The sequence below is a fragment of the Chiloscyllium plagiosum genome, unplaced genomic scaffold, assembly GCF_037043375.1.
Source record: "Chiloscyllium plagiosum isolate Xiang-an unplaced genomic scaffold, Cpla_swu_hap1 HiC_scaffold_18, whole genome shotgun sequence".
NCBI classification, from domain to species: Eukaryota; Metazoa; Chordata; class Chondrichthyes; order Orectolobiformes; family Hemiscylliidae; genus Chiloscyllium; species Chiloscyllium plagiosum.
In genome coordinates, this window is record NW_028270156.1 from 47985437 (window position 1) to 48008305 (window position 22869).

The following is a 22869-nucleotide window of genomic DNA, read 5'->3' on the forward strand; positions in this document are numbered from 1 at the left end:
AGTTAGCTTGATTCTGCTAACCAAAGGCATTCTCTCCAGATCAGAAAATTAGATGAGTTATCATCAGTTAACAAAGTGTGAGACTCTTACTGTAGGAAGTCATTAATGGAGGGAAAAGCTGACTGATAGAAAAAAACCCTGATTTGAGTCCCTGACGAATTTTAATTGGTTACAGCTGCCGGTTTGCCTTCACTTGTACTGCTCTATTTTATTTTTTCGCCCTTGTATTCAAATTTCAGGACCCACAATCTATGAGCTATTCAATTCCTTTGTGAATATTCTAGAATTAACCCTTGAAAAAAATTGTTTCCCAGCAACCCTGCACAGCTAAACTAGAGTAAGTTGGGAACAAATGTCTTTCCAGGATGCCATTCTGAATTTTTTGTTTGAAACCAGTGCCCCTTTCATTTTGTTGAGTTTTGCATCATAAATAAGCATAATGAATATGTAGTTTATGATCATGTCTGTACCCTGTTTTATTTCAGGCTACATGGACCCAAATGTAAGTGGTACTTCTTCTGGGATTCCGACTTCTGGACCTACTTTTTCTGCCCTTCACAGACTTCGTCGGAAAAGGAAGCCACCGCGCATGAAGGATCCTTTGGATGACATTCTTCTCAAGTTTCTGACAGCACAAAGAGTGGTGGAGGAACGCTTCCTTCAAATGGAAGAACGGAGAATGCAACGGGACATGGAACTGGAAGACAGACGGATGCAGTTGGAACAACGTCGGATGGAGCTGGAGAGGGAGCATGAGTACAGAATGTTCACCATATTTGCTCAGATGGTGAATGCACTGCGTCATGGTGGCTCCATGCAGACCTTAGGCTTGGATCTCAGTCAGGCCTCCTCGCAGTCTTCCAGTCAAGCTTCAGGACCAGGTGGTCGCCCGTCTTCCGCTTCTGTCTCTAAAGATGGAAGCAGTAGAGTAACATCACATCCAAGCAAATCTCTGCCAAATGGACTGAAAGATGTGCTGTCCAGTGCAGAACATAATCCAACATTCCAACAACCTGAATCTAGTAGTTATTTATCAAAGAGAGGAAATGAAATTAATTCCTTTGGAATAATTCAGGACGGTTATACTGCCTACCATGCAGATAAGCATGATCAAGATAAGAACCCTAATGTATGTCCGTTTATGCTATCTTAAATATCTTGAAGATTTGTATTCATATACTTTTGTTTGGGTGATGGCATTTCATTTGAAATTCAGTTTGTGTTAAATTACTGATTTCTTTTCTCTAAATTCTTGAGTTTCATTTTTATGATACAGTGAGGGGTGTCTGCTTATTCCATAGCTTTCAGGTCTTTCCCTAAGAGTAGTTTGCACAACATAAATGTATACAAAATTGGCACTTCCTTTAGCATTTTAATCTTGAGTAAAGATTAAGACCAATTGGGGTGACAAGTGCATCAATTTAAATCAAGAGTTTAGGTTCACAATTCTTGTTGGGAAATACAACATTGAATGTTCTTTAAATTGCTGAACATGTTTGAAATTTTGGTGTGGCACAAGTAGACCAATATTCCAATGATTGGTGTGCACTATACACTATCCATGCTCTTTCACAATCTCTTTTTAAACAATACTTAATATGGCGACAATATAAATGCATTCCTTCACACGACTTTAGGAAATTTAATCATCCTGGTTGGCAGAGGTTAACACTATTTCACTGTATGTAGTTCATCACTACCTTCCTGCAGTTTATTCTAATTCTGCAGTTAGCAAAAGATTTTGAAAGCTGAAAATGTGTTGCTGGAAAAGCGCAGCAGGTCAGGCAGCATCCAGGGAACAGGAGAATCGACGTTTCGGGCATAAGCCCTTCTTCAGGGCTGAAGAAGGGCTTATGCCCGAAACGTCGATTCTCCTGTTCCCTGGATGCTGCCTGACCTGCTGCGCTTTTCCAGCAACACATTTTCAGCTCTGATCTCCAGCATCTGCAGACCTCACTTTCTCCTAAAAGATTTTGAAAGCCAATCTTTTGAAATTTCAGTATCAGACATGAACCTCATTTTTAAACTTATTGCCCCATTCCATTTAGAAATATGAAATTTTTAGTAAATTTAGCATTGTTTCTTTTAAAATGTAAAAACTAAGAGACATAAGTAGTATTTTTGGACTTGTGATCTCTTGTTTCACTCTAATGCACTCATAACTGAATGCTTTAATTGGAATTTTAATCAATCATTCATAAAATCTATGGAGTAAAGCTCCCTCAGATTCTATCTGTCAGTGGCATTAAAAATTTAGTGAGAAGATATGCTCCATTAGATTTTTCTGTTAAAATTGCAAAAGGTTTCTGAAAGAATGAGGTTTTGATCTTTCTCAAAATATTAATCAGAGAAACCAAAAGGGAGAAAATGCTGGAAGGTCTCAGCAGGTCTGGCAGCATCTGTAAGGAGAGAATAGACAATAGGTGCAGGAGTAAGCCATTCTGCCCTTCGAGCCTGCACCACCATTCAATATGACCATGGCTGATCATCCTTAATCAGTATCCTGTTCCTGCCTTATCTCCATAACCCTTGATTCCACTATCCTTGAGAGCTCTATCCAACTCTTTCTTAAATGAATCCAGAGACTGGGCCTCTACTGCCCTCTGGGGCAGAGCATTCCACACAGCCACCACTCTCTGGGTGAAGAAGTTTCTCCTCATCTCTGTCCTAAATGGTATTTTTAAGCTGTGTCCTCTGATTCAGCACTCACCCATCAGCGGAAACATGTTTCCTGCCCCCAGAGTGTCCAATCCTTTAATAATCTTATATATCTCAATCAGATCCCCTCTCAGTCTTCTAAAATCAATGGTATATAAGCCCAGTCACTCCAGTCTTTCAGCGTAAGGTAGTCCTGCCATTCCAGGAATTGACATCGTGAACCTACGCTGCATTCCCTCAATAGCCAGAATGTCTTTCCTCAAATTTGGAGACCAGAACTGCACACAAGACTGAAGAAGGGCCTGTGCCCGAAACGTCGAATCTCCTGTTCCCTGGATGCTGCCTGACCTGCTGTGCTGTTCCAGCAATAAAGTTTCAACTCCAGGTGTGGTCTTACCAGGGCCCTGTATAGCTGCAGAAGAACCTCTTTGCTTCTATACTCAATCCCTCTTGTTATGAAGGCCAGCATGCTATTAGCCTTCTTCACTACCTGCTGTACCTGCATGCTTACCTTCATTGACTGGTGTACAAGAACACCCAGATCTCTTTGTACTGCCCCTTTACCTAAATTGATTTCATTTAGGTAGTAATCAGCCTTCCTGTTCTTGCCACCAAAGTGGATAACCATACATTTATCCACATTAAACTGCATTTGCCATGCATCTGACCACTCATCTAACCTGTCCAGGTCACCCTGTAATCTCCTAACATCCTCCTCACATTTCACCTTGCCACCCAGCTTAGTATCATCAGCAAATTTGCTAATGTTATTACTAATACCATCTTCTATATCATTAGAATATATTGTAAAAAGCTGTGGTCCCAGCACTGATCCCTGCAGTACCCCATTGGTCACTGCCTGCCATTCCGAAATGGAGCCATTTATCACTACTCTTTGTTTCCTGTCAGCCAACCAACTTTCAATCCAAGTTAGTACTTTGCCCCCAGTACCATGCGCCCTAATTTTGCTCACTAACCTCCTATGTGGGACTTTATCAAAAGCTCTCTGAAAGTCCAGGTACACTACATCTACTGCATCTCCCTCATCCATCTTCAGAGTTACATCCTCAAAAAATTCCAGAAGATTTAGTCAAGCATGATTTCCCCTTCATAAATCCATGCTGACTCTGACCTATCCTGTTACTACTATCCAGATGTGTCGTAATTTCATCCTTTATAATAGACTCCAGCATCTTTCCCACCACTGAGGTCAGACTAACTGGTCTATAATTTCCTGCTTTCTCTCTCCCACCTTTCTTAAAAAGTGGTACAACATTAGCCACCCTCCAATCCGCAGAAACTGATCCCAAATCTATCGAATTCTGGAAAGTAATCACCAATGCATCCATGATTTCTCGAGCCACCTCCTTCAGTACCCTGGGATGTAGACCATCAGGCCCCAGGGACTTATCAACCTTCAGACCTAACAGTCTCTCCAACACCAATTCCTGGCAAATATAAATTCCCTTCAGTTCAGGTCCTTCAGCCACTGTTACCTCAGGGAGATTGCTTGTGTCTTCCCCAGTGAACACAGATCTAAAGTACCAATTCAATTCTTCTGCCATTTCTTTGTTCCCAGTAATATATTCCCCTGTTTCTGTCTTCAAGGGCCCAATTTTAGTCTTAACCATTTTTTTGCCTTTCACATACCTGCAGCTATCCTCCTTTATATTTTTGGCCAGTTTACCTTCATACCTCATTTTTTCTCTGCGTATTTCCTTCTTAGTAATCCTCTGTTGTTCTTTAAAAGCTTTGACGGAGTTTCAGTTAGACTCGAAACATCAGCTCTTTTTTCTCCTTACAGATGCTGCCAGACCTGCTGAGATTTTCCAGCATTTTCTCTTTCGGTTTCAGATTCCAGCATCCGCCGTAATTTACTTTTATTAATCAGAGAAGGTCTCCCAGCCATGGTGTATCCATTAGATCAGACAAAATCTTTTGCCTGATATATTTTCCTTTAAAGAAGTATCGGCCCTGGGTTTCAGAATGTCGGAAAATTCTTTTTGTAACACCAGTCACTGTTTTAAATACTGTTTTGTGTGTTTATAAATTTGGTAAATATTAATGATCCAAATTACAGGTAATGTAATTGCTACATTTTTTTACTATATGTGACTTAAATTCAGTTTGACCTGGAACTGGAATGGAGTGACCTAGCACCCACACTGTGTGAATTAATAATCTATGGGTGAGTTTCTAAAGTGAATCTGAATGCAGTTTTTTAAATTCAGTTTGTGGATTATTATTTTCTTTTTCTTTGCATCCCATCTTGTAGGGCATTATTAATCTGGCAACTAGTGAGAACAAGCTGTGCTTTGACCTGCTTTCTGAAAGGGTATGTGCATTTTTACTTAACCTGTAAAACGTTTTAAGAAATCTACCGTCTGAATTGCTTTGCCAATTTTCTATCCAGTGTCTTTTATCTCATATGCTAAGGCATTTCACCACAGATTCCAAATGCCGCATAGCTAACTGGAGTGCTTCATGTTTCGAGTGTAACACTCACTGTGACTGTTTCCAAGTTAGTTTTACTTGCAGCACATTGGTTAGGAGACTGCTCAGAGCTTGTGAAAAAAATTGATGGTTGTGAAGCCAGTGGTTTCTACACACTTCAATTTAAAGCAAATTGTTGTGAATGCTGTAAATCTGAGATGAAAACAAATAGCTAGAGAAACTCAGCTGGTCTGGCACCATCTGTGGGGAGAGAGAGAAACACAGTTCCATTCTGAAGAAGATTCATACCGAACTTGAGATTTTAACTCCATGTTCTTTGAAAATGAGGCTGGGCAAATAATAATGGGGAGCCACAAACCGAGGTGAATTGTAGCTGTCTTCACGCTACAAGACACACATAGCATTCCAAAAAAAACTAAGTAATCAAGGGGCGAAAAAGGCAGAGAAAATAAACACAATAGGAGGGGAAGGGGATTGCCCAGTGATATTATTATAAGACTGTTAATCCAGAGATCCAGATAATATTCTTGGGTCCCAGGTTTGAATCCCACTATGGCAGATGGTGGAATTTGAGTTAATGTAAAAAACAGGGAATTAAGATTCTATTGATGACAGTGAAACCATTGTCGATTAATGGGAAAACCCATCTGGTTCACTATGCTCTTAGCATACTATATGTGGCCTCAGACTGTCAGCAATACGGTTGGCTCTTAAAAGTCCTCCGGGATGGGCAATAAATGCTGGCTCAGACAGTGATGCCCTCATCCCATGAATAAATGAAAAAAAAGCTATCACAAGAGGAAAAGTACTAGGAAACTAACAGGGCTAAAGATCAATAAATCCCTGGATCTGTTAGTAAATGCACTGGTTATAATCTTCCAAGCTTTCTTAGATTCTGGAAGAGTCCCAGGAAGTTGGAAAACTGCCCATTTAACACTTATTCAAAAAGCGAGGGAGACAAGACAAAACAGGTCATGGGGAATTTAGCTTAAAAGATGATGTTGGGAAAATGTTAGAGTGTAATGTAAAGGATGCAATAGCAGAGCATTAAATAGTACATAATATAACCAGACTCAGCATTACTTCACGAAGGGGAAATCATGTAAGCTAAATTATAGAATTCTTTGATAAAGTAACAAGCAGCATAGATAAAGAGAAACAGTGAACGTAATATATTTGGATTTTCAGAAGATGTTTGATGAGGCATCACACATTAGGCTACTTAATAAGGTATGAGCCTATGAAGAATTATATTAGTATGGTTGGAGGATTGGCTAACTAATAAAAGACAGGGTTAGGTCAAGGGGGGCATTTTCAGAATGGCAACTGTAACTACTGGAGTGCCACAGCGATCACTGCTGGGGTCACAATTATATGAATGACTTGGATGAGACAAGTGAATGTATTATAGCCAAGTTTGCAGATGATGCAAATATAGGTGAGAAGGATGACATATGTCTGCAGACGGACATAGGTTAAATGAGTTTAAAAGTTAAACTTTGCCATTTGGGATACCCTGGGAAAATGTGAGGTGATGTACTGTAAAAGGAAAAATAGAGGTGCAGAATATTGTTTAAATGGAGAAAGACTCCAGAAAGCTACAGCACAAAGGAATTTGGGAATCCATGTGCATAGCTTACAAGAAGTTAGCAAATAAGTTCAGCAGGTAATAAGGAAAGCAAATAAAATGTTAGTTTATATTTCAAAGGGAATTGAGTATAAAAACAGGGAAGTCTTGCTAAAACTGTACAAGGCACTAGTTAGGTGACCAGACCTTGAATACTGTGAACTGTTTTGGTCCCCTTGTCTAAGGGAAGATTTACTGTATTGGAAGCAGTCCAGAGAAGGTTCACTAGGTTAATACCAGATATGAGGAGAAGTTCAGTAATTGGGCTTGTACTCAATTATTATTTAGTGGATTTTAGATGAATGAGAGTCAACCTGATTGAAACACTCAAGATTCTTAAGAAACTTGATAGGGCAATGCAAAGAGATTGTTTCACTTTGTGGAGAGTCTAGGACCAGTGGGCATAATCTTTGAGCAAGAGTTTGTCAAGTTAGGACATTGAGGAAGAATTTCTTCCCTCAGAGGTTTGTGAATCTGTGGAATTCTTGACCACAAAGAACTATAGAGGCTGGGTGAATTTTTAATCAGTAAGGCAATAAAGGGTTACGCGGAAAAGGCAGGAATGTGGCATTGGGGATTTAAGGCAACCCTGATCTCACTGAATGGAAGAGCAGATCTCTATGAGCTGCATGGCCTACTTCTGCTGCTATATCTTACGGTCTATGTCAGCTTTCTATAAGAGCAATTCACTCCTCGTCCTTGACCCCATGGCCCTGCGCATATTCCCCATTAAGATAATGAAACTGTTCTCTTTCAAAATCCACGACTCAGTCTACTTGCATCATGCTGTCAAGCAGTGCATTCCAGATACAAACCACTCGCTATAAAAGATGTTTTTCCACATGTTGCCATTCTTCTTCTGCTGATCATCTTAAATCAATATTGCCTTGTTCTGTTCCCTCCAGATACTGGAACAGATTTTTCCTATCAAAATCTCTCATAATTTTGAAGATTTCTATCAAATCTCCTCTGAAACCTCTCCTCCAAGGTGAATACTGGAATGTTGGATGAAGGAGCTGGAGTACGCTGTTCAGTCCATGGTGCCTTTTCCCCATTCACTAACATCTTGACTTTGATCTTAGTTCCACTTTCCTGTCCCTTGCCACCATGTAATCAGTGATTCCCTTGTTCATGAAAGAAACCATCTAATTCAGTCTTGAACACTGGTTCTGCCACCACCGTTTGCTTGAAAAGAGGATAGACCCATGACCCTCTGAGAGAAAAACATTACTTATTTTCACCTTTAAAGGGAGAAGTCTTATTTTTAAATCAAGCCTGCTAGTTCTATTCTTTCCCCCGCTCACCTAGAACACCATCATACAAGAAAGCATCCTACCATTTTCCACCCTGTCAAGTCCCTTCACTATCTTGCAAGTTTTCATAAGATTACCTCTCATTCTTCTAAACTCTAATGGGTAAATCTTACGTCATTAGATAAGCCTTTCATCCCAGGAATAATTTGAGTGAACATCCTTTGAACTGTTTCTAATGCAATTACAAATATGGAGAGTAAAATATTATGCTATGCTTAAGATGTGATCTCACCAATTCTATATACATCTACAGTTAAATCTCTGTATTCTTAACTTCGATTATCCTCACAATAATTATCAGCACTCCAATTGCCTTCCATGTACTGGCAAACTAACGTTTTATGATTCAAGTTCCAGGTTTCTCTGAGTCCTGCAGTGTCTCTCTGTTTTAACAGCACTCTGCTTTTCAGTTCACATTTTCCTACAGCGCACTCCATCTGCTACTTATTTGACTTCTCTCATGACCTATCAATATCCCTTTGCGGACGCTCTATTTTCTCTTGATAATTTATTTCTTTACCTTTTATACTTGCTTGCTGTTTCATCCAAAAAAACCTCCCATTTTTCCGTTCAAAAAATCAAGCACATTTTGATTTTCAAAGTAACCTGCTAGAACCTCCTTAACAATGAATTCTAGCAATTCCTCTGTGACAGATATTAGGCTAACCGACATGTAATGTTTTGCTTTCTGTCTCCTTCTTGAATTAAAATACCAAGTTAGCTATTTTCCAATCAACATGAACCCTTCCAGAATCTAAAGAATTTCAGCAGATAAAACCAACGCTATCACTATATATGCAGCCATTTGTTTCAAATTCCTAAGATGCAGACCATTCTAGAACCCTCTTCAGTTTACCTGTATAACTAAGGTCCTTATCCCTAGAACCAACCTTGTGAATCTTTTCTGCACATTGTCTAATGCTTTCACATTTTTCCCGAAGTGTAATGCCTAGAACTGGACGCAATACACCAACTGAGGTAAGTTAAATGTATTATACAGAGTGGACATTTGCCACAATCCTGTTTGATGGATATTGATTTTTTTTTTTCCCACTTCTGCGTTTGGTAGCTGCACTTCAGCTGTCTGGATCCCAATCTCTGGAATTCCTTTCCTAATCCAATCTGCGTCTTTACTGTCCTCTCCTACTTTACAACAGTTTTTATTTGTTGTTTTGTTCAAAGTTTGTTTGATAACGTTCCTATGCAGTGCTTTGCATAGGTTTACAATGTTAAATATGCTTTACTGATTCAAGTTGTAATAGAATTAAATTGTTTAGAACATCTAACTTATATAAGTCTTTAATAAGCCTTCTTTAACTGTTTTCTCCCCTGGTCATGCTATCCTCAAGTTTTCAGAGTTCTTTTGTTAAGTCAAACAAAATACATAATTACTGTTTTAGATTAACTCTGCTTTTGCTGCCAGAGATTGAAGAATGATAAATCTGTTTGTTAAACTAATTGGGCAGGAAATAGACAATATTTCCAATGAATCAAAGCTCATCAATTTGATCTAAAAATGCCTGGTTCACTCATCACTGGCAACAGAACCTTCAATCGTCTGACCATTTGTTTGAAATTTCCTCCCTTAACCTTTCAATCTCTCCCAAATCCCTCCCTGCCTTTGAAGAACCTTCTCAAATCCCCATCCAGTTGGCTAAATATTCATTAGGAGAAAGTGAGGACTGTAGATGCTGGAGATCAGAGTCATGTGTGTGGTGCTGGAAACTCACAGCAGGTCAGGCAGCATCCGAGGAGCAGGAGAGTCGACGATTAAGGCAGGAGCCCTTCGTCAGGGAAAATTCATTACCCCTTCCTTGCTCAACAGACAATTTTCTGACGTTTATCTGTAAGCAATTTGGAATGTTCCTTACATTGAAGGACCAATTGAAACACAAGTGTTATTTAGTAAACCTATTGAATATTCATAGAATCCCTATAAGTGTAAAAGCAGGCCATCCGTCCAATCGAGTTCACACCGACCCTATGAAGAGCATCCAACCCAGACCCACCCCCTTGCCCAATAATTGTTACCCTGCACATCTCAAGGGATCCACCTATATTCGCTGTATAACCCTGGACACTATATGGGCAATTTAGCATGGCCAATCCACATGACCTGCACATCTTTGGATTGTGGGAGAAAACCAGAGCACCCAGAAAAACCCACACAGACATGAGGAAAATGTGCAAATTCCACATACAGTTGCCCAAGGCTGGAATTGAACCCGGGTCCCTGCTGATGTAAGAAAGCTGTGCTAACCGCTGAGCTATCATGTTGCCATATTTGTTTTCTTGAAAAGATATTTTTATCATTACTCTTCTGGTGTTTTAGTTCAGAATTTTTTTATGCTTTGTAATTTAAACTTTCTAAATACATAAACATAGAACAAGGTTCACACCATTTTCAACGTAGAGTTATGATTATTAAAGGATTGTTTCTTATCCTAATTGCTCAATAAAAGTGCTGATTGATCTCTTGTTTGCAGTTGATGCGAACTGACATTTATCAGATAGACCCTCCACTCTTGCAGTATCCAGATTGGAAAGGGCATGAGTTGTAAGTATTGAGTAATTTTACTATGCTGTTTGTTGATTTTTAGATCACATCCTTCTCATAGTTTTCATATCAACTTTGGCTCAATAATTATGCAATCATGTCTGAGTCAAAAGGCTGTGGGTTTGAGCCCAAGTGAAGGATGTGTTCATGACATTAGGATTAGTGAAATAATGACAAATAATGACAAAATATGCTTGTTTGAAATGCCATGCTTCAGATTAGACATTAAAAAAAGGTCACTTTGCTGCATGTATAGAAGATTGTGCCATAATTTAAAGGACACAGAATTTCTCAACAAACACTGTCAAAAAAGAAAAGGCAATTTATTTTTGTTTATGGGTCCTTGCTATGTGCACTTTGGCTGCCACGTTTACAAAAAATAAGTGATGATCGTTTTTTTATCTGCAATGCAATTTTAGCTGTGGGCTAAAGTTATAAAAAAAAGAATCTTAGAAACAAACCCTGAAGTTGTTTTCAGAGAAACAAATGCTTTCTTAAACTCTAAGTATTAACCATACTTTTCTTTCCGCAGGTGCTGCCAGATTTGCTGAGTTTTTCCAGCACTCTGTTTTATTTCAGATTTCTAGCATCTGCAGTATTTTGCTTCCATTCAGAACTATTTAGATTCTAAAAGATCAAGTTGTGACACTTGAAGGACAGTTATGTCAGTGCACTGATTTGAAGCTGTTCAACACTATCCATAGACTTCAGTATGTGGGCTCCTTTTCTTTAGGAGTCAGTCTTATATTGTTAGCCCAAAACTTCCACTATTGGGATAATGAAAAATTGGATGCAAATTAGGAGATGAACATTGGGATGTCACAGAGGTCCTGATAACTGTGTAGAAATTGTCTGGGGGGTGGTGTGGGCAGCATGGTGGCTCAGTGGTTAGCACTGCTGCCTCACAGTGCCAGGGACCCGGGTTCAATTCCAGACTCTGGCAACTGTCTGCATGGGGTTTACACATTCTCCCTGTGTCTGTGCAGGTTTCCTCCGGGTACTCCGATTTCCTTGCACTGTCCAAGGATGTACGGATTAAGTTGTAGGCAATACTAAATTATACATAGTGTCTAGGGATGTGCAGGTTAGGTGGATTGGCCATGGAAATGCAGGGTTACCGATTGGGTCTGGGTGGGATGCTCATCAGAGGGTCGATGTGGATTTGATGGGTTGAATGGCAGCTTCCACAATGTAGGGATTCTGTGATGAAGTCAAACCTGCTGTGGGCTGATTTCAGTGTCAAAGATTTGCCCTAGCTGCTTGTAACTCATTCTGAATACCTTACACTAGTTAATATCTGGTTTGACTCGACCTGGATGGCTGACCTGACCATCTCCTGATGCAACGAGACCTGATCCAGCTATTCCTCTGACCCAAGCAGACCACTGCAATTTGACTTACCCATTCTTACCTCCCTCTCAATGTGACCCAGTTACCAACCTGCCCAATCCATCTATCCACTGACTTCTTCATTCACTATATCACTCATTAGGGATGCCAAGAGACAATATCAAACTAAGCTCGAGACCCAGACTAACCACAAAGAGACCTGTTGTTTGTGGCAAGGTTTACATGACATAATTGACTACAAAGCAGAGTGGAACAGAATTGTGGGCAACAGTACTTCCTTACCTGATGAGCTCAATGCATCCTTGCTTGAACGGAAGGACAGTGAATCGATATCACCCGTCCCTAACAGCTTTGGATGCACCTGTGCCCCCGGTCACTGCTGCAGGCATTAGATTGGCTGCCTTAAGGGCACACCCATGGAAAGCGACCAACCCAAACATGCGCTCAGATCCTGCGTGGACCAGCCGACAGGATTATTCACAAACATCTTTAATTTCTCCTTACTAAGATCTGAAGTTCCCACCTACTTCAAGAAGACCACCACCATCCCAATGCCCAAGAAAAATCATGCAGTGTGTCTCAATGGCTCTGACATCCATCGTTATGAAGTGCTTTAAGAGGTTGGTCATGGCTCATATCAACTCCAGCTTTTCGGATTGCCAAATTTCTTTGCACCGGTAGGTGAATTGCAATAGGTCTATGGCAGATACCATCTCCCTGGAACTCATCCCTAAAACTGGGCATCAAGGATACCTACATCAGGCTCCTATTTATTGATGGCAGCTCCGTCTTCAACACAATAATTCCAAAACAAACTCACCTCCAGACTCCAAGACCTAGGTTTGTAAACAGATTCAAGAACAGCTTCTTTCTTACTGTTATCAGACTTTTGTGTTAATGTTGATCACTGTCTGCACCTTCTCGGCAGCTGTAACATTGTATCCTGCACTCTGTTCTGTTACCCTGAAGCACTTGTATAATATGATCTGCCCGTAAATAGCATAAGACAACACCTTTATGTATACCAAGGTACAGTGAATAGTCATAAAGCAAATCAAATCGAAGTCACTTGCTGGAACAGCTGTGATCTTTAAAAACCTATCTGAAAATGCCAGTTATAGTCAGTTCTGCTATAACACGTTTCTTTAACTCAAATTGGCTTTAACGTGATTGAAGAATTTAGACCATTATTTGTAGAATGCAAACTTCCCTTACCTGTATTGACTATAATGTGATTCTGGCCCCATTAGTTTAAATGGCGTGGCTATTATGCAATTTTCTTATAAAATGAGATCACGTGAGATCGGAAATATCACTTTATATCAGAACTGACTACTGTTGTGAAAAGGGGGCATTTCCTATCTTTGTCCATCAATTCTTGTGCTTGAAAGACTATGTGTTGACTCATTGGAAATCCCAGCAAAATAAAAACCAAATATGTTGGGTCACAGAAATCTTTGTGTTTAGTGTCTAATGCTGAATAGAAGATATGGCCTTTTTTTTTTTAATTGCGATGTAATATGTTTTTGAATCAAAACTCCGGTCTCTTACCAATTCAGAGCTTTAACGTTTGATTACTCTGTGCAGATTTGTAGAAAGTGGCTATAATTAATTGTAAACATTTTTAATACTTCTTCATGATCATACATACTTTGGAAACTCACCATTGAGTTTTTCCATGTCCCTACTTCTGCTGTTTCCTAGCTCCAGTACAAGAAATTGAGCCACTTAAGGCCATTCCTAATTTCCCCTCTGTAGTCTGCCTCTCCACCTCTTCACTGCTCCTCTAAAAGCCCTCCTGCAAAACCAAGCTTTTAGTCCCCCTTGGAATATCTCTTTTGGCATGCATTTATGATTGTTGCATCTTTGTAAAATGTCCTAAAGTATTTTTCGGTATTAAAGGTGCACTGGAAAGGCAGATTATTATAAAATGAGGAGGTGACAGCCAATGGATTGTTGATTCAGAGATGTGGTAATGTTTTGGGGACCTGGATTTGACCCCCACCATGGCAAATATTCAAATTCAGTGGAAATCTAGAATTACAAATCTATTGATGACCATGAACCCATTGTCGATTGTCAGAAAAAAAACCATCTGGTTCACAAATGTCCTTTAGGGAAGGAAACTGTCATCCTTACCTAGTCTGGCCTACAAGTGACTCCAGATCCACAGCAATGTAGTTGATTCTCCACTGCCCTCTGGGCAATTAGGGTTGGACAATAGATGCTGTCCTAGCCAGTGATGCCCTCGTCCTGTGAATGAATAAAAAAAATGTCAAAGTTTTGCCGTCATTGTTGGGTGATCTCCAACTTTTAAGTCCCCCCAGTAATAAAATAGAATGATAGACAATGCTGCATTTTGGAGATGTTGAAAAATTGAAAAAGGAAAAGTGGAGAATAACTCACCTGATCTTCGCCTCCACTTCCAGATACATGTCAGAAGAATGGTGGAATACTCCACTTTCCTGAATGAGTGGAGTTGCAACAAGGCTCAAGAAGCTCAACACCATCCAAGATAAAGCAGCCTGCCTGTTGGAGAGAAACATCCATTCCTCCACTTTTAGATCACAATGGTTACAGTGTACTCCATTCACAAACTGCTCTGCAGAAACTTGCTAAAGCTTCATGAACAGTTCCTTCGAAACTTGCACCATCTACCATCTAATCTTAAATTAGTACTTTATAATACTGTGATGCTTATGTTTTCTCTCTTTCAGAAATATCTTTCTATTTTTGTTTTGATTAACTTTCTATCTGTGAATTTGTGTATTGAGAGAAAAATGTCCAACAGAAGAATTGAAAATATTTGTCTTTCTCTACCTCAGTCTTCGTGTGCAAGTGGGAAAGTTTTTGACAAAGTACTGTAAGGCACCAGTGCTCCTCAAGCCTGAGAACGTGAGTATTTATAAGAATAGCTGTGAATATTTAACTGTTCAAGTTTGCATACCCATTATTCCTAATTATGTGAATTCAAAATCTTTGTCCTTGTTCACAACATTGTGTCTTCCTACTATTGCTGTCTCTTCATTCTGCTTCATCTCCCCAACTATCAATTACCTCCGTTCCCCTTCCTCCCACCATATCACCTGCATATAAACCCACATTTTCCTGTTTACCATCAGTTCTGAGGAAGTGTTATTAACTCTACTTTCTCTTCACAGATGCAGCAAGACCTGCTGAGCTTTTCCAGCAATTTCTGATTTTATTTATGATTTACAGTATCCATGAATCTTTTGGGTTTTCTCAGAGAGGAAAATGGATTTGGAATTTTTATAACTCAGCACGTCCCATTTTTTTGTCAAACATAAAGAGACCTCACATGCCTTCTTTTTAAGTTGGACAGTCACTAGGCAACTCACAGGTTTGAATCCTAACTAGGTAGAAAGTGGTTATCAATGTTTACAAATTACGGAGCTCATCCTGATGTTCAACATGAAATGAATGGCTGAATTGCCGCCATCCCTAGATCACAGAATATATGCCTTTCAAATGCCGTGCAACAATGGAAGTACTGAACTTCAGCTTCTGCTTGACTTTTATAACCCCAATATGCTAAGTATTGAGCCTGAGTATAGATGTGTGTATTATAGCTGGCTTTTGGGAAACCATTTCAATAATAGTAGTTTACGTTTATACAATACCTTTGTGAGAAGAACATTGCAACAAACTTCACAGGTAAGTACAATGCAAGGAAAATATTTGTTTAACTAGGAAGGAAGAGATCCCTATCTATAAGTCTGAATCTGAATGGCTGAGGTCCATTCTTGCCTCATTGGAGTTGGCTAATCAACCACCAGTTGGTTATTTGGGTTGACCACTGTCATTCTCCACCAACATCCTAATCTTTAAAACAAATATCATTGCCCCTAAATGTTCTCCTGTTGGCATTTTTTCTACTTCGTCCATTTCATTCCCAAGAGCCATGTCGAGCAGTGCCACCATTTTCTGTTGTACTGGACACAGACTGCGCTAAGAAATTATTTTGAACACAATATAAGAGTACCTGTTCCTTTCCATCCTTAACACTACGATTATTTTAATCTATATTCGTTTAAAGTCCTCCATTAGAACTCTCTGCAATTTTCTTGCAGATTTGTTCCCCTTCATCATTCCCACTAGTTGCTGATTTATAGGGTACAGCGAACAATGTGATTGTGCCTTTTTCTTCCTTAACTGTAGCCAAGTTGGTTTTGTCCTTGAACCCTCTGGATAGTCTTCTTTACCTGCACTACAATGTTCTCCTTAACCAACATCACCATCCTTCCTCCATGTTTTTCCTTGTTTCTCTTTTCTGAACATCTTTATAACCAGGAACATCTAACATCCAGTCCTGCCCTACCTTAAGCCAGACCTTTGTCATTGCAGCAACATCATAATCCCACAAGGCAATCTGTGCCTATAACTCTCCAATCTTGTTAACTGTATTCTGTGCTTTCAGATACATGCAATGTAATCCTGACATTCCTCACTGATATTCTGTCCTATTTGCCATCACACCTCTGTGAATTAATTTCACATTGCTCTTTCCCACCTCTCAGAACAAAACCTCCCAAACAGCACCAGCAAAATGCTCTGCAAGGAACTCAATTATTGTCTGTCCGGCTTATACAGGTGCTGTCTCTCCTGAAGCCACTGTCAGTGTGCCAGGATTCTAGAACCCTCCCTCCAACATTGTTCCAGCCACACAATCACCTGCCTTATCGTCCTATTTCTCTACTCACTTGCAGATACTACTGGGAGTAATCCAGAGACTATTTATTTCTGGGTCCTGCTTACAAATTTTCTTCCTAGCTGCCTAAATTCTGACCGCAGAACCACATTTCCCTTTCTACCTATGTTTTAGTGACAATGTAAACCTCAGTCTCTGACTTCTCCTGAAAAAGGTTCTGCAGCCAGCCCCTGACATCCTTGAATCTAGCATCAGAAGCAACATTGCATCCTGGAGTCAGATTAATGGCAGCAGAAAAGCCTACCTTTTCCCATAACTAAATAATCTCCTTTAGTTACTGTCCTTCCATTCTTTTAGTTTTCCCTCCTTTATAGCTGAACTGATTTTAAAGAAGTAAAGATTAGAAATTTGGATTCTGACCTGATCAGTATTTCTGGGCCTATGTGTTGAGTTCATGGCACTGCACTTTTGGAGGATGTGAAAGATTTGGGAAGGTTGCAGGAAAAAATTATGAGAATACTTCAAGCTATGTCAGATATATGGATAGATTGACAGAGCCTGGAGTTGTTCTCCTTGCAGGAGAGAAGATGGAGAGGAGATTTTCGAGGTTTTCAAAATCAGAGGGATGTGGACAGAGAACACAGGGAGAAACAGTTCCCAATTGGTGAAAGGGTCAAGAACTAAAATGCCGCTGATTCAAGATGCTTGGCCAAAGAAACTGGCAAGCTGAGGAAAATCTGTGCATTTTGTGCACTGAGCTTTTAGGATCTGGAATGCACTGACTGAGCATGAGGTGGGAGCAAATTCAATCATAGTTTGTAAAAGGGAGTTAGATTAAAATGTGCAGCACCGTGTAGTGAACACTATCTCAGGAATTGGGCTATCTCAATTGCTGTACAGAGATCAACCACAGACATAATTCACCAATGGGCTCCTCCTGTCCTTGTAAGCATTCTATGATTCAGTTAAATTTAGCTGAACCCTCGTTGAAGATTGAATATCTCAATGAATGGGTTTCTTTTGAAGTCTCTGAGTAACATTAATGTGAATCGTTGATAAAAACTAGATGCCTGTCTAAATAGTAGGAGTGGGTGTCTTAGCAATGTGAGTGACACATTTCTGTGAATCAGTGATTTGATTTCTTTATATATAATGATGGACATTTTATACAATTGAAATTGAAAATTACTTTAAATGAAAAGGCCATTTTTCCTCTTCCCAAAATTCTACTAGTTCGTAGAATGCTAATTAACCAAGTATGTTAACACATTATTTTTCCATTATTTTAGATAGTAGTGGTTAATGGTTGCGGTTCCCTGTTTTCTTCACTGTCTGCTGTGCTCTGTGATCCTGGAGGTAAGTGAAGGTTGAATCAGGGACGTTCTTTAATTAAGTGATATTTGGATTTCCTTTTGGTTTTCTGGAAATGGTATCTTAGATGTAACATTTTAAAAAAATTAATACAAGAGTACTGTAAAAGTCAAATTATACCTTCTGAGTTGCCATCATCATTTCCTTGATCCAGATAGAGAGATAAGAGTTGAAACTTGGAAGAGAGGTAAGGATGACCAGCTGTACTTATCACCAATGAAGCATTCAGCTGAGCAACAAAGAGCCATAACACAACTAAAATCAATGGGAAAGCCAAGGGAGGATAACTTTCCTTCCCGGAACGTAAGAACTAGGAGCAGGAGCAAGCAATTCAGTTCCATGAGCCTGCTCCACCATTTTACATGGTCCATGGCTGATCTCATCTCAGTCTCAGCTCCACTTTCATACTAGCTCTCCATAACACTATAACCATGGAGACTACTATTGTTCCAAAACCTAGGGTGGCATGGTGGCTCAGTGGTTAGCACTGCTGCCTCACAGCACCAGGGTCCCAGGTTCGATTCCAGCCTCGGGCGACTGTCTGTGTGGAGTTTGCATATTTTCCTATGTCTGCATGGGTTTCCTCTGGGTGCTCCGGTTTCCTCCCACAGTCACACAGATGTGCAGGTCAGGTGAATTGGCCATGCTAAATTGCCCATAGTGATAGGTGCATTAGTTAGAGGGAAATGGGCCTGGGTGGGTTACTCTTCAGAGGGTCGGTGTGGACTTGTTGGGCTGGAGGGCCTGTTTCCACATTGTAGGGAATCTAATCTAATCCAACTTGATCAGGTAAATCAAGGCCATTGTTAAGGCTATGGTTACTACTCTGATGGGTGGCTTGCCTCCTGACCTCTTGATTCTTGCCATCTCCATGACTCAAATCAAAAGTGTAATGGCATATTCTCTGCTGACCTGGATGGGTGAAACCCAATAATATCTTTGACACCATGTAGACTGTAAATGTAAGATATCATGGAGAGAAAGACCTCTCACTATGATAATCAATGTGAGACAGAGATTACTGCAATCCATCTCACTCAGGGTATTGACAAATTCTGACCTCAAGGTACACATTCCCATTTCTTAATAAGTCAAGGACCTTATTAAGTATACCAGAGAAATGCAAAGTTAATACCTAATAATGGCAATTGTTAGATAGCATAGAAGATAGAAGCAGCAGGAGGCCATTCGCCCCTTCAAGCCGGCTCTGCCATTCATCACAACTATGGCTGATCATCCACATCAGTAGCCTAATCCTGCTTTTCCCCATAACCTTTGAAACCATTTGCACCAAGTGCTATATCTAGCCGCTTCTTGAATACATTCCTGTAGTAACAAATTCCACAGGCTCATCACTCTTTGGGTGAAGAAATGTCTCCTCATCTTAGTCCTAAATGACATAACCCAAATCCTCAGACAGTGACCCCTGGTTCTGGACACATCCACCATCAGGAATATCCTACCTGCAGCTACCCTGTCTCGTCCTGTTAGAATTTTATAAGTCTCTGAGTGCCCCACCCTGATTCGTCTGGACTCCAGCAAAAATAATCCTAACCTAGTCAATCTCTCCTCAGACGTCAGTCCTGCCATCCCTGGAAGAAGCCTGGTAAACCTTCGCTGTACTCCCTTGAGAATAAGAGCATCTTTCTCAGAAAAGGAGACCTAAACTAATCATAATATTCTAGATGTGGTCTCGCCAAAATCCCATATAACTGCAATGACATATCCCTGCTCCTGTACTCGAAACCTCTCACAATGAAGGCTAACAAACCCTTTGCTTTCTTTATCGCTGCCTGCACCTGCATGCTTACCTTCACCAACTGGAGTAAATGGACACCCATGTCCCACTGCACACTCCCCTCTCGCAATTTACAGCCATTCAGGTAGTAATCTGCCTTCTTGTTTTTGCTTCCAAAGTGAATAACCTCGTGTTTATATTACATCTGCCATTGATTTGACCATTCACCTAACCTCTCCAGATCATGCTGAAAGATCTCTACATCCTTGTCATAGTTTATCCAGCACAAGGGGACTCAACTCTGACTCTTTGCTTTGAGTTGTCTGGGGCACAGACTTCTCTTTTGTTCTGTATTCTGTTGACCATAATCTATATGTCTTCTTGTTTTCTCAACAATGTTCTGTAATTCTTTATCTTCCATCCCAATGAAATCCTAACACTCTTATTAGGCCATAGATTTGTCCTGGTCAATATGATTGTTATCAAGTTGAGGTAATCGATAGTTCATGGATTCTCTATGCTCTGATAGATAGATGTTTTCTGAAGGTTCTAAGATTTTTGCTTCTTATAATAGCTCAATGTTTGTACAATTGCAGTTTCAGCATTCATCTTATCTTTTACATTCTGCAAGCAATTCTGTAGTCTCCAAACTAACCACCTTTCATTGATCTTGTGCAAAGGTTTTAAAATACTTATCAAAAGTATTTCAAAATAAAGCAATTTCTAGCGTAAGCTATTTCACAAACACATAACTGACTAGTTGACATTTTTAGCAAAGCTAACACTTCTGTTTCACAATCCAGCCTTGACATTACAGCTTCTTAAGAGAGTATTCACAGAATGATTGCCATTGAACAAATATAAGTGTCTATAAACCCAAAACTATTTGAGCAATAATCCTAGTTTTCCTCACTGAGCTGTAGTTACAGTTTATACCAACTATTGGAGGCACTATAGTAACCCATTATGGGGACTGTCTGTTAGCCAAATGACCTCTATCACTGAGAAAGACAAGAAAAGGAATGTCTTGAGAACAACATCACCTCCAGGTTTCTCTCCAAGCTCTGCACTATTCTAATTCGTACCTCTTCCACTGTAGTTTCATCATTGTTTATTGATTGCTGTCCTCTAATTTGCTACTTACTTTCGGAGCATGAATTAAGGAGATGCCCCACTGCAATATTTTGTAAGGCAACTAAGCATTGTCAATTTTGAGGCCATGCTAGCATTGCCTAGATCCCAAGAACAATTCCAAAAATAATCTTATTTCTGCAAGTTTGGGGAATATCTTAAGCAAATAATACTATATTCATTATTTTCGGAAATGAATAAAATTTCAATTTTTGGTTTATGCTTATTTGTTATCATTGGTACTAAATCTTCTCTTACTCCCAACCTTGCTGTAGTGTATATCACGAGTAGCCTATGCATTACTAGTTAATTGCAACATTTATACTAGCAAACAGAGGGTTGATTCAGCAAGGAAATAATGTTAACTTCTGTCTTTCGACCATGTCATTTTATTATTAAATTAATTATACTGCCTGGTTTTCCTTCTGTTTTGGCAGATACAATTCTACTATCTTCTCCATACTATGGTGTTATCAAGGATGATATATTTTTCTACAGCGCAGTCAAACCATTACTTGTGGATTTGGAGAGCAAAGTAAGGAGATCACACAAAAACAAATAGCTGCATAATCTGTTGTTTGTTTTGCTTCATCATACTGTACTTCAGTTCAGTGAATGAGGACTAAACAATTGAGTAACTCAAAGAGTAGTCTCTATCATTAGTTGTCTCTGAATTATGTCCTGAACAATGATGTATTAGCAATTTAACGTATGTAACATGTAGTTTTATTCTAAACATGTTGTTGGATTTTTATTTCCATATCACGAGTGCATTGTTGAACATGATCAGGACAAGTGTGTAGTTACTTACCAGTGGTTCATTGTATTACAAAACTACCCTTTCACCTCGATATTTTCATATTCAGGCAAAGTGTCTGACTGAAGCACTTCTGACATTTGAAGTGGCCAGTCTGTTTTTTTAAATTGTCCCCTTAATCAAGGAATTATGGATGGCGGTTGAGTGAGTTATACTGGTTGGGTTTTGTTGATGCTGTAATTAGATTAGATTACATTACATTACAGTGTGGAAACAGGCCCTTCAGCCCAACAAGTCCACACCTACCCGCCAAAGCGCAACCCACCCATACCCCTACATTTACCCCTTACCTAACACTCCGGGCAATTTAGCATGGCCAATTCACCTGACCTGCACATCTTTGGACTGTGGGAGGAAACCGGAGCACCCGGAGGAAACCCACGCAGACACGGGGAGAACGTGCAAACGCCACACAGTCAGTCGCCCGAGTCGGGAATTGAACCTGGGTCTCTGGCGCTGTGAGGCAGCAGTGCTAACCACTGTGCCACCCACAAATGTGTGGTGATTATGTGTGGTGATTATGTGTGTTAACTTGTAAAAATACTGCACCTTCATAGTCAATCCCAAAGAACATTAGAAATTTGTAACATGGAGATGTGAATCTAATTCTTGCAGTGAACTTTGATGTTTTTGTTTTAGGTGACCGATGGAGATACACGTCCATTTCAATTAACAGTAGGAAAGCTTGAAAAAGCAATGCAGATTGCAAAGCTACAGGTGCGTGGATGGTTCAGAAATTTTGATTCTTTACAATTTATTTATCTTTATTTTTATATTGCTTTGTTTTCTATGTTAGTTTCAGACAATGAGATTAATTGATCAAAATTCTGTACACAATTTTAAAAAAGAAATTGTACGTTCTGCAGAGATTATGTAACGTGTATCTTCAGTTGACCAATTCATGCCGTTTTTCTAATACTGAACAAATAACACATTGTATCAAAGGGTTGTAATGTGTAGATAGTAACCCAAGGTTGGAATCAAACCCAGTTCCTCGTGCTGTAAAGAATAACATAGCTGAGGATGTTTAGCCTTTCTTGTTAAGTACATAGTCCTAATTTTTTTTTATAATGTTTGCAAATTATTTTTGAAGCTCCTTGAGTTTTAATATCCATTTTGCAGTGCATCAATCAATATGGGCTAGGCAAGGTTACATACAGGTTCAATTTAACTTCTGTACTTGC

The 22869-nt window shown here is 39.7% G+C and overlaps 1 protein-coding gene and 1 long non-coding RNA gene across 4 annotated transcripts in view; one reads left to right on the forward strand and one right to left on the reverse strand.

Annotated features, from left to right (window-relative positions):
* accs (1-aminocyclopropane-1-carboxylate synthase homolog (inactive)) overlaps nucleotides 1–22869 on the forward strand; it is a 67997-nt gene that overhangs the window by 15342 nt on the left and 29786 nt on the right. For all 3 annotated transcript variants that reach the window (XM_043705945.2, XM_043705946.2, XM_087996591.1), the window contains 7 exons: nucleotides 486–1129; nucleotides 4934–4993; nucleotides 10539–10609; nucleotides 14785–14854; nucleotides 17918–17984; nucleotides 21306–21403; nucleotides 22325–22402. In XM_043705945.2, coding sequence (XP_043561880.1) covers nucleotides 486–1129; nucleotides 4934–4993; nucleotides 10539–10609; nucleotides 14785–14854; nucleotides 17918–17984; nucleotides 21306–21403; nucleotides 22325–22402 — 1088 coding nt within the window. The remainder of the gene's footprint in view (nucleotides 1–485; nucleotides 1130–4933; nucleotides 4994–10538; nucleotides 10610–14784; nucleotides 14855–17917; nucleotides 17985–21305; nucleotides 21404–22324; nucleotides 22403–22869) is intronic.
* LOC148146973 (uncharacterized) lies at nucleotides 461–14668 on the reverse strand. Its single transcript, XR_015760184.1, has 3 exons — nucleotides 14366–14668; nucleotides 14099–14212; nucleotides 461–908 (listed from the first exon to the last, which is right to left on the reverse strand). It is a non-coding gene; the product is annotated as an uncharacterized LOC148146973 (long non-coding RNA).